Source organism: Hylobates moloch, unplaced genomic scaffold (assembly GCF_009828535.3).
Source record: "Hylobates moloch isolate HMO894 unplaced genomic scaffold, HMol_V3 SCAFFOLD_1, whole genome shotgun sequence".
NCBI lineage: Eukaryota > Metazoa > Chordata > Mammalia > Primates > Hylobatidae > Hylobates > Hylobates moloch.
In genome coordinates, this window is record NW_026652276.1 from 41,877,523 (window position 1) to 41,890,754 (window position 13,232).

The 13,232-nt window shown below is 38.5% G+C and overlaps 1 protein-coding gene across 7 annotated transcripts in view; it reads right to left on the reverse strand.

Moving 5' to 3' along the window:
- The window catches only part of SPATS2L (spermatogenesis associated serine rich 2 like), a 174,492-nt gene that overhangs the window by 62,456 nt on the left and 98,804 nt on the right, over window positions 1-13,232 (reverse strand). For all 7 annotated transcript variants that reach the window (XM_032755034.2, XM_032755032.2, XM_032755033.2 and 4 more), the window contains exons 4-5: window positions 6,215-6,323; window positions 2,183-2,232 (exon numbers count right to left, since the gene is read on the reverse strand). In XM_032755034.2, coding sequence (XP_032610925.1) covers window positions 2,183-2,232; window positions 6,215-6,323 — 159 coding nt within the window. The remainder of the gene's footprint in view (window positions 1-2,182; window positions 2,233-6,214; window positions 6,324-13,232) is intronic.

Genomic DNA, 13,232 nt, shown 5'->3' on the forward strand with positions numbered 1-13,232 from the left:
TTATTTATTTATTTATTTATTTATTTATTTATTTATTTATTTAACAAGGTCTCACTCTGGCTCTGTCGCCCAGGCTAGAATGCAGTTGCATGATCACAGCTCACTGCAGCTTCAACCTCCTGGGCATAAAGCGATCCTCCCACCTCAGCCTCCTGAGTAGCTGTTACTACAGGCATGCACCACCACATGCAGCTATTTTTAAAAATTTTTTGTAGATACAGGGTCTCCCTATGTTGCTTAGGCTGGTCTCAAACTTCTGGGCTCAAGTGATTCTCCTGCCTCTGCCTCCCAAAGTGCTGATATTACAGGCATGAGCCACTGTGCCCTGCCATCCCATGAATATTTTAGCTGGAGCCGACAACAGCTTCAAGGTAATGCCAAAGTGATATAAGGCCCCCTTTTCCGGTGAGAAAGCCCCTGGACCTCTAGGCTGCTAGCTGAACAGCATTACAAGGCTTCATTTTATTTCCTTTGAAATAAAACCACCCTGCATTTTATACAATTGAAATTGTTTAGACCCCCCAATATCACAAGAGTCTAAAATGCAGAGTTTTATTATATCTCTCTTAAAATGTTCTAATGGTGAATATATAAGAATATCAAGAAAATTAAGAAGATGTTCCTAATTATGTTATATGTTTGACTTGATGTTGCTTTGTACCCAGTTGATATTTAGTGTACTCAACAAGCAGTATGGTACCAGCCCCGGCCAATCGGAACAGACGCTGACCCGTAAGAAAGACCCTGTCCCACCTGCTGAATGAGTGAGTGCCAGCTGAACATCAGCCTGGCTTCGTTCTTCGACACATTTACAAAAGAAGTAAAAAGAAACTGTTTCTTCTTCTCAATTCTCCTCCCTGCTCTCTTTTCCTTTGGAACCACAATCATGCCCCAGTAAGTGCTTTCCTAGGTGAGAGGTGTGTGTCCCAGGTTGAAGGCAAGGCCAGTGGCACTTATTCCCATAAAACACCCACAGCAGCTTCTGGCTCTCAAGCCTCACATCTACTTGGCTGGGAGACCATTTTCCTTTTCAGCCTCCAGGAGGGAGACTCAGTAATGAGTTGGGTCTGCAGCTGCTGTCTGCTCTTTTTTTCACATCAGAAAAATCTAATACCCAAACCACACATTTGAAATTTTTCTATGTAAGTCTAAATACTGCCTTTCAATCACTTGCAAATCATGTTCATCTCACACAGAGGCCTGGGAAGCTATGATTAAAGATAAGCAGAGATTGTCAAAGATGGTGGCATACAAAGGTTAAAAAAAAAAAACCTCATAATTTTCCTATTCTACATGAAACTAGGAGGAGAAAAACGGAAAGGATGATTCCTGTAATTTCAGTAATCTTTGGGTTTTATGAAAGTAATACTGTGTTATTGTTTGTTCAGAACCTGTTTTGCAGGCCTGTGATCTTCCCCCACAGGGAAGGGTAGACTGGCGTACTATATCCTGGGAAAACCGAAACATAAGGCCTTGCTGTGCCATAGCAGGAACGAGTAGAACAGTTACTTTGAAAGGAGTGGCACACTTTTGCTAGTGTGTATGCACAGATGCATCTCACGAGCTCCCAGAAATCCCAGGCCCTTTGTGACTTGACAAGAAAACAAACCAGTTTGAATGGGACACAGTAAAATCCCCTTCCCTTTGTTCTCAAAGAGCAGTATCCCAGTGTTCAAGAAGGCCCCTTACTTACTATGGTTCTAAGGCATTTTCTTTTCTTCTTTTATTAATGATCTACCTTAGAATTCGGCCAAAAAAGCATCTCAGGGCAGCCTTGGACAGATTCTTTCAGGGGGAAAAACATGTGAAAATATATTTAGAGGTTTTCAATTATCTTTAAAATTCTCCTTAATTTTTTTCTTTGTGCTACAGGATATGTTTAGGCAAGTTAATGTTTTGAATCCTTTGAATTCTCCAGCTGGGCTCCCCTTTATACTTAAAAAAGAGAACAACTCTGGGACTTCTTAAGCACACCTGGTTGTTAAAAACATTGAGTAGAAAATAAGGGCATTACTAGTGAGAGTATTTGGCAATTTCCGAGAGTCATGAATTTGGAAGCTTTCTGGGTGTATATATTAACATATTTGAAAGAAGCAAAAAATTGGCAGCCTTGTTAAAATGATAACAACCATGAAGGTTTTGATTGAAGATGTTACCAATTTACAATCAATATTAATCTTACCTTCTTTTTTCCTGTCATATTCCATTCTTTTAGAACTTGAATTGCACTGCCTAGATAAAGACAAAGAATCTTCAACAAATATTCACATCATAAAACACCACACAAAATTCATCTCTGTCGTCCCATCTTGGTAGCAGTTTTTTTTTTTTTTTTGGCTTTTTCATTTGTTTTGATACACCCTATCTTAATAAAAATGCCAGTTTCATTTTTTATTTCCCAGATTTTCATTTAATTCACTGTATGATCTTGGTTTTATCAAAATATTAAGCCTCACTACATGAAGCTTACTTTTTTATCATTATATTGTCTTACGGAAAATGAAATATATCTTGAGAATTTTCCAGCAGCTTTGTTGCCATAGGTAGAATTAAAATTATTCTGTTTGATATATGAATAAAAATACCTATAATCTTCTGAACCAAATATGGGATTCTGAATATTATTAACAATGTGAATCGCAGCTTTCTGTTTGGCCATTCTTTCTCTTTTTCTGTCCCTATTCATATGTTCACATCTTGCAGGGGGATGAGGAAGACATATTACAATGATATTAGTTTCTCTAGAGTTAGCATGGATAGAGATGGGATGTGGTCTACAAGGCTTCTACCTTGAAACCAAGAAAAGTTCATTAAGTGAAAAGTTGGGCCCCAGGTTCTGTCCATCCCATTCACATATATCAGTAGAACTGCACTGACTCAGAGAAGACACCTAATTAAATTATATTCAAATTATATTAAATTATATATAAATTAAATGCCTAATTAAATTACAAGACATTAAAAAAATGTTTTATTGCTGGCCAGCTGCAATCCATGTTTCTGCATAGTCTAACAAAGTTCATTCATTCATTCCAACTGTGCTGAAGGTAGTTTCAATAACAAGTTATTGGTAATGAGGATAGCAGTTGTTTTCAAATAAATAGGCACAGTATTTCTAAAAGAGAGTAGCTCTTTTAAGTGTATTCTTTTAACAATTTTAAGCATTCTCATACAATCTAAATATACTAATAGCTCTCTACAAGGAGTATGTTGGCTAAACAAAGATAAATTTCAGGCTGGTCTTTATAATAAATTTCAAATTAGTAGGGTCCTAATTATTGAGTCTACTGTCACTGTTAGATAAGCATAAGGTCATATGGCTTTGACTAATGTTTAGACAGGCTAATTATTCCTATCTATTTAAAGTTTCCAACTCAACGCCCCTCTTAGACTTGTCTGAGTTGCATGTACTTGAAATAATAAGACTGCACCTAAAAGTAAGGTATAATTCAGACTTTTTATTAACTGGGTTGGTCTTTCTCTAATTTGTCCAGAGAATTAATGTTTCACAGCATTTTCCTTTTGAAGAAATTTAGAAAGTCCCTTTTGTTAGGTTTCTTGGTAAGTCTTGGTTAATAATAATTAGGGCAGTTCTTACTTATAGCTACGCTTCAGTTTTCTAAATAAAACTAAAATTTAAAAATGCTAAATACTGTTCATTTTAATCAGAAAGTGGCGGTGAGTTGCTTACTGCTTTCACAACTGCCATATTCAATTAATCCTCTAATTTTCATGTTTTGATATACCTTCTATTTGTAATTTGGACAATGAGCTTTAGGGACTAATTTTGAAGAAAAAATACCCATATTTACAGAGGATTTTGAAACTGTTATTATTAAATTTTAATTATACTGAAACGGCTTGGAGTTTTTCAGCCACTCAGAGCTCTTTCTGTATGCCTCATAAATGACTCCTAACAAATATTTTTGACTGTCAGTTGTTTGGCTTTTTTTATGGTTTTGGTTTTTTTTTCTTTTTTCTTTTTTTTCTTTTTGGAGACAGGGTCTCGCACTGTTGCCCAGGCTGGACTGCAGTGGTGCAAACATGGCTCACTGTGGCCTCGATTTCCTGGGTCCAATCAATCCTCCTGCCTCAGCCTCCAGAGTAGCTGGGACTACAGGCATGTGTCACCACTCTAGACTAATTAAAACCAAAAAATTGTAGAGACAGTGTCTTGCCATGTTGTCCAGGCTGGTCTCAAACTCCTGGCAATCCTTCTGCCTTGACCTCCCAGAATGCTGGGGTTACAGGCATGAGGAACCTGTCTGGCACCCAGTATTTTTAAATCAAGTTTTCCTACTGCTCCCCAAACAAAATGACTTCTCATGAGGCTTCTCACCAGTCAATGAGCTTCATTAATGAGATCTCAACACTGACAAGGTGAAAATTTCAAGAAGGACAAGCAAGGTGCTCTGTTTAAATACAAACAGATTTGATGACAGTCCATCAGTTACTGTGCATCTGCGCATCTCATCAAGATCACTCTGCAATAAAAACTTTCATGATGAGGAACGTGGGGGCCTCAATCCAAGTGGGGGTAGGGAGGAATGGGGATAATAGCCTTTACCCTTTCCTAAAGCTTTTTTTCCATGCAGGTGATGTTGGCAAGCAAAACCTGAAAAGAGACTGTATCTGATCCAGGATATGATTATTTCCAAATATTTTTTGAGACAAACTGCACCTAATGCTGCAAAGTTAGATTAATATTGCATTCTCTACTATTTGCTTCTTGTGACTAAAAATTATGTATCTCTTAGTATATGAAGCAGGGAAAAACAGTGAGAAAAATTATGCACCATGGATTTGCTTATAGGTCTACCGAATGATAATCATTTGCTAATTCAATTAGGACCCTAAACCTTGACTGCTGATATCAGAACGTGAGCATACTGCTTAGTTCCAAGACCTTGCCCTGAAATGCAATTATACTTTTAGAAACTCAAGAAGGTTATTCTACTCCTAGGAAAATAAGTAAATCAAACTGTCCTTGACAAACTGTAAATAGGATACAACTGAGAAATGTGCTGGCAGGTCTTCCTTGACCTTATTTGACAGATTATGTGTAGCTTGCCCATATTTACAAAATAGAAACTAATGCCAGGACAGAAGACATATGATAACTGAGGACAAGTAAGAGATCTTTGTTCAAAACTGGAACTTGTTTAATTTGATTAGGAGAGGATAATTTCCCCAAAATTTACAGGAAATCCAAAGCATTACATTGTAAATTATAGGATAAACATATTCCTGAGACTTTAGATTTTATAACATCTCTGGCAATGGACTACCTAAACAACAAAATTTTTAAAATAAAGCAAAAAGATTTTAGAGGTAGATAAGATAAACTGATATTCTGATTAATTTGGCAATCTAAAAATCATAAACTAAAGATATTAAAGAATAAACCAGTCCTCTTAGACTACATAAGCATCAGGTTTAAGAATTTCAGTCATAAAGCCAAGTAGGATTATGCTGGTTGGAGAAGTGAGAAGGCTTTCCAGATAAGGACCAAAATACATTATCCTCCATTCATAAGAATGATATCAAATAAAGGACACATTTATTTATTTCTTTATCTATTGAGACAGGGTCTCAGCCTGTCACCTAGGCTGGAGTGCAGTGGTGCAATCTCAGCTCAGTGCAACCTCTGCCTCAGGGGCTCAAGCCATCCTCCCACCTCAGCCTCCAGGAAGCTGGGACTACAGGTGTGCACTACTATGCCTGGCTAATTTATATATTTTTTTTATAGAGACGGGGGTTTCACCATGTTTCCCAGGCTGGTCTTGAACTCCTGGCCTCAAATGATCTGCCCACCTTGGCCTCCCAAAGTGCTGGGACTACAGGCATGAGTCACTGCTGGCCAAGGACACATTTAATATTAAATTATAATGACTGGTAGGCAAGGAAATTAGTAGCACTATAATCAATATCCTTTGAAAACTATCTAGAGTCTTTTTTTCCTTAAATGAGAGATAAAGAACTTCCAAATTCCATTCTTATTGAGTGTGTCTATTTTTTTTTTTTTTTTGAGATGGGGTCTCACTCTGTCACCTAAGCTAGAGTGCAGTAGTGCGATCATGTGAAACCTAGCACATTTCTATGAGACCTAAAGAATGCATAATGAATTGATATTCAGTTCATTTAGGGAAAAAATATGGAATATCTGGAATATTTAGGTCTAACATCTTCAGCTGCAGGGTACAGGTATACCTACCATCCACAAAGGCTTGCACGGCTTTATCCACATTAAAATCAAACTGTTGAAGCACCAGGACTATTTCGTTATTGCTTTTGTTGGGAACAACTGATCTAACTGCATAGATCTGTAAAGGAAAAAAAAAAAGAAATAGAAATGTGAACACTTTAAATATTTTTCATCTATGAAATTGCCCACTGGATAGAATTATAACTATTAGAAAGGCCTTGAAAAGCCAACTAATCTACCTCCTTGTCATCAAGCATACTCAAGGCATTCCAGACCAGTGAAAATTCATCCTGGTAATCACCTTGATACCCACTTTATTTGTGTACACATTTTTACAAAGACCTCCTTGTAGGAGTGTAGGAGCATGTGTGAAAAGCCAACTCTTGTTTTGCAGTCTACCCTCCCCCAAGACTACAGATGCATACAAGATGTGTTCTCAGTGAGGACACAGTCTTTTTCTGTCTCAGGCTTCCTTTCCACTGGCTTAGGGGGTATCTTTAGAAAATGTATAGAAATAGCCTCATGCCTCAGCTTCTCTATCTGCACAGTGGAAACAGTCATCTTGAGGGTCACAGAAGTGTGCTGTGAAATTCCATTAATGTTTAAAGATATGAAAATGTGGAGCACTGTATTTTTGAAATGGTAATCTTAGCTATAGTCCAAAAAATGTTCGAGAACACACTTCTGAAAATCAAACATTGAAAATAGTAAAAGTAAATACATATATCCACTAAGGATTTCAATAAGTTAAAGCTTATATTCAATATTTAATGACATATATGCATTTCTTAGTCAAATTTAGCATACATTCTTTCTTCTTGCCGATTAGAATTAATTGACCTTTATCTCACAGTACTTGCAATAACTACACAATGTTCTATTGATTTTAGTAAAACCTGGTTCACCCAGTTTTCTATCACAGGGATTACTGCAGCTGCTACTGAGAAACACTAGAGTACTGCATGGTGCAAAGGTAAGTGATCATTAAAGCACTGTACAGTCTTCAAATGTTTTCATCAGCAGTTAAATTATGACCAGTGGGTTTTAGAGTTAAATGCAGTTTAGTATAATTGGACTCACGGAATATGGATTAAATGGGTATGGTATGTGTAATGTGATGCTAGTGACCAGAACATTTCATTGAACAAGATAGCCTATTTCCTGATTATGTTAGAAAATAGATCACCTATTCCATACAGATCTGCATGTAAGAGTATTTAGGTTGTAATGAGACAACAGCACAAGCTACTGTCATGTACCCACCCAGCACAAGCCATGGGTGGGGATATGACTTGTAAAGGTGCTGACACTATAGATTAGAAAGCTGGTTTTGAATCTTGACATTTTATAAATGCTAAATATTTGAGTTTTACTGAGGACTCTAATATTATATATAATATATATGTGTATATATATATGTATGTGTGTGAGTCACACACATACAAATTGTTTTCTATTCTCACATTTCATTGTTTTTAGTTTTTCTAGCAACCATTAAAACAAATTAACGTCTTCAAATCTAAGTTCTTTCTCACTTCTGCTCTGTGTCTTCTTTAAAAATCCAATTCTGTGAGTATTTTTCAAACACCTATTATCTGACAAGCAATCAAACTTCCTGGAACTTAGAGACTAGAGGAGGATTTACCCATTGACCAAATGATTGTACAAATATATGCTTATACATTCAATTTAAGTGGTATAAAATCATATGACAGGGAGACTTGACTTATATGACTTTATCCACTGAGACCTGGATGGAGGATGAGTGAGAAGAGATGGGTGGGAGGGGAAGGGGAAAAGCATTTTGGGCATAGGGAACAGCATGAGTGAGGAGCGAGGCATGGATGAGGAGGGAGGAGCTGGATGTGATTAGGGAGGGAGGCAGAGGGTAGGCTTCTAGAGTACAAGAGGAAGCCAGAACTGGGCAGAGACCAGATCGTACAGGGCCTACAGGGCCTACAAGGCTGTGCAAAGGATTCTGATCTTGTGAGCATCCCTCAACTATCCTTCTGATGAGCTGGTTTTTTTGTTTTTTTCTTTGAGAGAGGCTAAGATGGGGAGGAAAAAAAACCACAAAAAATCCCTCCATCCAGTCCAGCAAGGTCATTAACAGAATGTGTTCAACAATACACATTATTTACCTCATTGTTACCAGTGCACTGGAATTATACCTAAAGATTATGTTACGCTTCCAATATAGCTCTTTTAAATAAAATCTAGCATTTATTTCAAGCCACTATGGCTTAGTTCATATTACATAAAATTTCTTAATAATCACCATCATTATTACCACATCAGGCACACCTAAATAATATAATTAATATAATATTAATTATACTAACTACATTATTGTTATATTAGACAAAGGTTTTCAATCCACCTACACAGCTGTGTGAACTGCAAAGACCCAGAATTATGGAATAAACATAAAATAACGGCTCTCTCTGCCTCCAGTCTCTCCCTTGCAAAACACAATGTTGTATTATGTTAAGGCAAAACACAAAATAAACCACTACTTGCGGAGATACTTCCTTTTTAGATGTTTATACTACTCTTGCCTATCCTTCTTTAAAAGAAAAAAATACATGGTAAGATGTGCACAGAAAACATTTTCTATCCTTGTCATTTTGTATATCCTAGCACTGACTGTATCCTTAGAAAATTGTCAATAACTGAGTTTTGATATCAAATCTAACTGAATATCAGATATGATTCCTGGAGGAAGACATTTAATTAGGACAGGTATCCCAAGTTTTACAGAAAAAAGGGAAAAAAATAGTTTCTGCTCATACTTGGATATTACATAGTAATGTTGAATTCTAGTACATTTCTGGGCCAGCCTCTGTTTCTGCTTTAATCACTTGGCTTGGTGAATGTGGAGAGAGCGGCATTGTTTCTCAGCCTGTTATTTATAAATCCACTATGTTTATTTTCCTATGGAAATGTCTTTGAGAAAGATGGAGAAATTGTGTGAACTCACATGTGCACATAAAAATAAAGGAACCTCATTGTGTCACTCCTCATAATTCAGCAGTATCAAAAAGGGTTTAAGCATTTTAATCTAAAAAAAAAAAGCCCTCATTATGAAGAACTTTAAATATAAGGCGTGGACGACCGAGGAAGAGTTACAGTGAGGTTGTGCTGAAAGGCTTGCCTTTGCAGTTGGAAACCAAGCTTCTGAGGACGGATGCTCCCAGAGGAATGGATCAATCAATGCGTGACTAACAGTTGTTTGCATACGGGGAACTCATAAAATTCACGCCCGTAGCGGCTGTTTTGCAGAGGCTGTTTCTGGCGCAGCTTCACACACACAGCCTTCTACTTCATTGCCACAGCCCAGGCTAACACCTAAGCCACTGTTTGAAGCTGCACTTGACTGCCCCGCTAAAGGGCTCTCATGCCATAAACAAAGTGGTCCCACCAGGCGGCCGCTGTTGGGTGACAGTCAAGATGGCTAGTTAGCGGTTCATTTAGCAACTGCTTTACCTTCCCAAAATTATGTTCCCCTATTTTGCTTCTGCTAATTTCACTCTGGTTTGGCAAAGTCAATGTGCTATCTAGAAATAGCATGATGTTTTGATGCCACCTCTTGAGCGTTTTAGTCATGATCCTCTCCTCTCTCTGGGGCTTCCCTATCTGCCTCTGCAGGCTCTGCCCCATGGCGCCTCAGGCCCGCCCTGCTGGCCTTTTGCCTGCACTAACTGGGCAGTGAGGCAGTGTGACTTTCATGGACGTTGTTTGGTTTCAGTTTCCCAAACTAACTTACCTTCTCTGCACCTGAACTGTCTGATTAAGAGCCGTTAACAGATTTCCTCATTCATACTGTGTATCTTTTGAGCCTGTCTGTGATGACCCTTAGAAATTTTTCTTGGCTTCCTGATGAGTCACTTAAACTATGTCTGAGTTTCAAAAGTGGCTCTGACCAAAGTTTTCAATCCACCCACACAGCTGTGTGATCAGCAAAGACCCGGCATTATCAAATAAACATAAAATAACTGCTCTCTCTGCTTCCAGTCTCTCCCCTGCAATTCAGTCACAGGCAGCTGCTCTTCCTGGAGTATATTCATGACCATTTTACCCTTTTCCTTAAGAACTTAAGAATAAAGTTCATTATCTGCAACATGGCATTCAACACCAGCAACAATTGAGCTCCAACTTGCTTTCTAAATGTCTCTGACTTTACCCCTTCACAGACAAGCTCCCCATGCACAGTTTTGAACCCCCCAACCCCAGGCTGAGCTTTTCCAAGATGTGTCTGAATTGCACATTCCAGGTGAAATGCCATATGTTCCATGAAATCCTTCTCCATACTCCCTGCCAGAGATCATCTTTGCCTCAACTCTTGTAGCCCTTGGTCAGCAAGTGTCTTAGCCCCTTTTCCTTTATAGCTCCAGTATTTGTGTATGTGTCGTGTCTCCCAGATGGTAGGCAACGTGAGGGCAGAATCCTCATCTCGGCCATTTTTAGATAATCACCATGCCCATTCACAAGCGACTAATATGGTGCACATAGTAGGTATTTAATACATATTTGCTGAGTGAGAGAATGCCAACTTGTAGCTACACCAGGCGGCTGCTCTGAGTCAAAGGAAGACTCCACCGTTGTGTGTGGACCATCCCAGCACTCTGCATCTACCACTCATGGTAACAGTGGGCAGGTCTCACTTGATTGATGTCACTAAGCATAATATGGGTAGGGAGAATATATATATATTCTTTAAATTTCAATAACAGAGACTGGAGGAATATTTATGAGATTTTTACATTCTTACAATTTTAATTCTGTAGAATAAGGTACTCATGGTATTTTGTGGAGTTTTAAAAATATGAAAAAGCACAGTAACTGCCTGTCTATCCTTCCAAGGCTCAGCTTAGCAGACAGACATTGGTTGAGCCCCCATTAAATGACAGGAGCTGAGGATACAAAGAAAAACCAGATATAGTTCTGCTTTAAGGAGGCACAGTTTAGCAGTGGAGCCAGAAATGTCTACAATAAAAGTAGGTAATAAGTGTTGTACTGTCCTTATGAACAGGGTACTATGGTGCTACAGAGAAGGAATTAAGTTTGCCCGAGTAAGGGTGAGTACTTTATAGAGAGCCAAATGTCATGGAAGGAGCGCTGGAGTTAGACAGACCTATGTTCTAATCTTGGCTCTGCTACATGCTAGCTCTATGACCTTGGGTGAACTACTTAAATTTTTGAAACTTGGTTCTGTAGCTGTAAAATGAGAATATTATCTTCTACAGCCTATGTAAAAATGGAAAGGGATGATGCCTGTAAAGTGTTTCATATAGAATTTGGCATGTATTAGCTACTCAATAGATTTTAAAAAGAAAAAAGTGGGAGCATTTGCATTAAGGGGCCCCTCCAGGTGTGGCTTTGAAGTGGAAAGACCATGTGGCTTGAATGTTGGTCAAGACGTATTTGGGGGAGACTACCCTGTCTACCCTTCTTCTTAGAGATCCTCCTTCCTCCACAGACTTGCTAAGGGGTCAGTGGACCCAAGACTCTGCCCCACTTTTCCCTTCTCTATGATGTAATTGGTACAATGAGGAAGTCTATCTTTAGGGTCATTAACATGGTTTTATCCCCCTCTTCTTCCTTCATTTAATTATTTACTAAATGTCTACTATGATCAGGCACTGCACTAGTGGCTGGATACAGCAGTAACAAAACAGATACAGTCACTGCCAAAACTAGAGAGGGGAACGGATATAAACATAGAAATTAAAATATATCACTGCAACTTGTGCTAAGTGAGTGCTATGAAGGAAGCAATCAGAACACAGTGACAATGAATTACAGTGGTCAGGAAGTAGCCTGGCTAGAAAAGACAAAGTGAGCCAATTAGACCCTCTGCCTTGAAGGTCTGAGCTATTCAACACAAAGGGAGAGAAGCTGGAGTGCAGATGAAGAGAGGCTGGACTTGCAACTGCCTCACTTTCTCTCTTTCCTGCTCCTTTAACTTTTCCTGAAGTCTCATGAGATGCTGCCAGACCTTTATAATAATAACCTTTTTTTTTTTTTTTTTAACTTGTGCTAGTTTGAGAGGGTTTCATTTTCTAGAGCAAGTATGGTGTGCCTGGAGGCAACATTAATAGCCAGGGCTGGAAATAAAAATAACGAAGCTAAATAATTAATCCCGATTGGCAAAGATAAGAAAAGGAAGATTTTAAATATAAGTCCCATTAGAATGTACGTGACAGCTGGGAGAAGAGAGGCCTAAGACCTTTGCTCACACACTTCTTCCAGCACTGACGTTGCCACCATTATTTACTTATGTGACTTCTTGCTCTACTGAGTGACAGGGAGCATATCTTTATATACACAGGGTCTAGAACAATGGGTGGCATTCAGTAGATGATTCATAAATGTTTGTAGAATGGATGACTGACTGAATGAGTAAAAGGAAGCAGGGAGTCTAGTAAGATGGTTACTGACATATTCTAGTTTTATTTATCCATTTTTAAGTGCATCTCTAATTAAGAATTAAGTATTACACACTATTAAAAAGCTTAATGGATTCAAGCCCAAAATGTATGGAGTGCCTCCTGGGTGCCAGGCAGAGCATATGGCTGGCTCTTTCCTTGAGAAGCTTGCAATCTTAGAGGTGAGCTTAACCTTATCCCCTACGATAAGGACAGCAATCAAGCAGCCAGCAATCTCCTCCTCACACCGATGGGAACTGGAGTTATTTATGGGTTTGCCATTCCTGCAACTTTGAAAGGAGTTTTATAATCAGCTTTGGTCACATTTCTCAAATGCTGAGCCATTCAGAGATGCCTTAAAACCAGCTCATCTGTGTATGCTTTGCTTCACTTGCTGGCCACTAATATTATCTACACAGTAATGGAGGTAGTTTTCCTATGAATTTTCTTGGGGAAGAAAATACTCTTTGCAGACCAGTACCTTTGCATCATGGATAATTCCATAATTTAATTGCCTTTTCTAACATCTACTTCCTGCCAGCAAAAAATATGCATGAGGTACTGTCATGTTCTACTTGGCTGACTTTTGGGGAATTAAC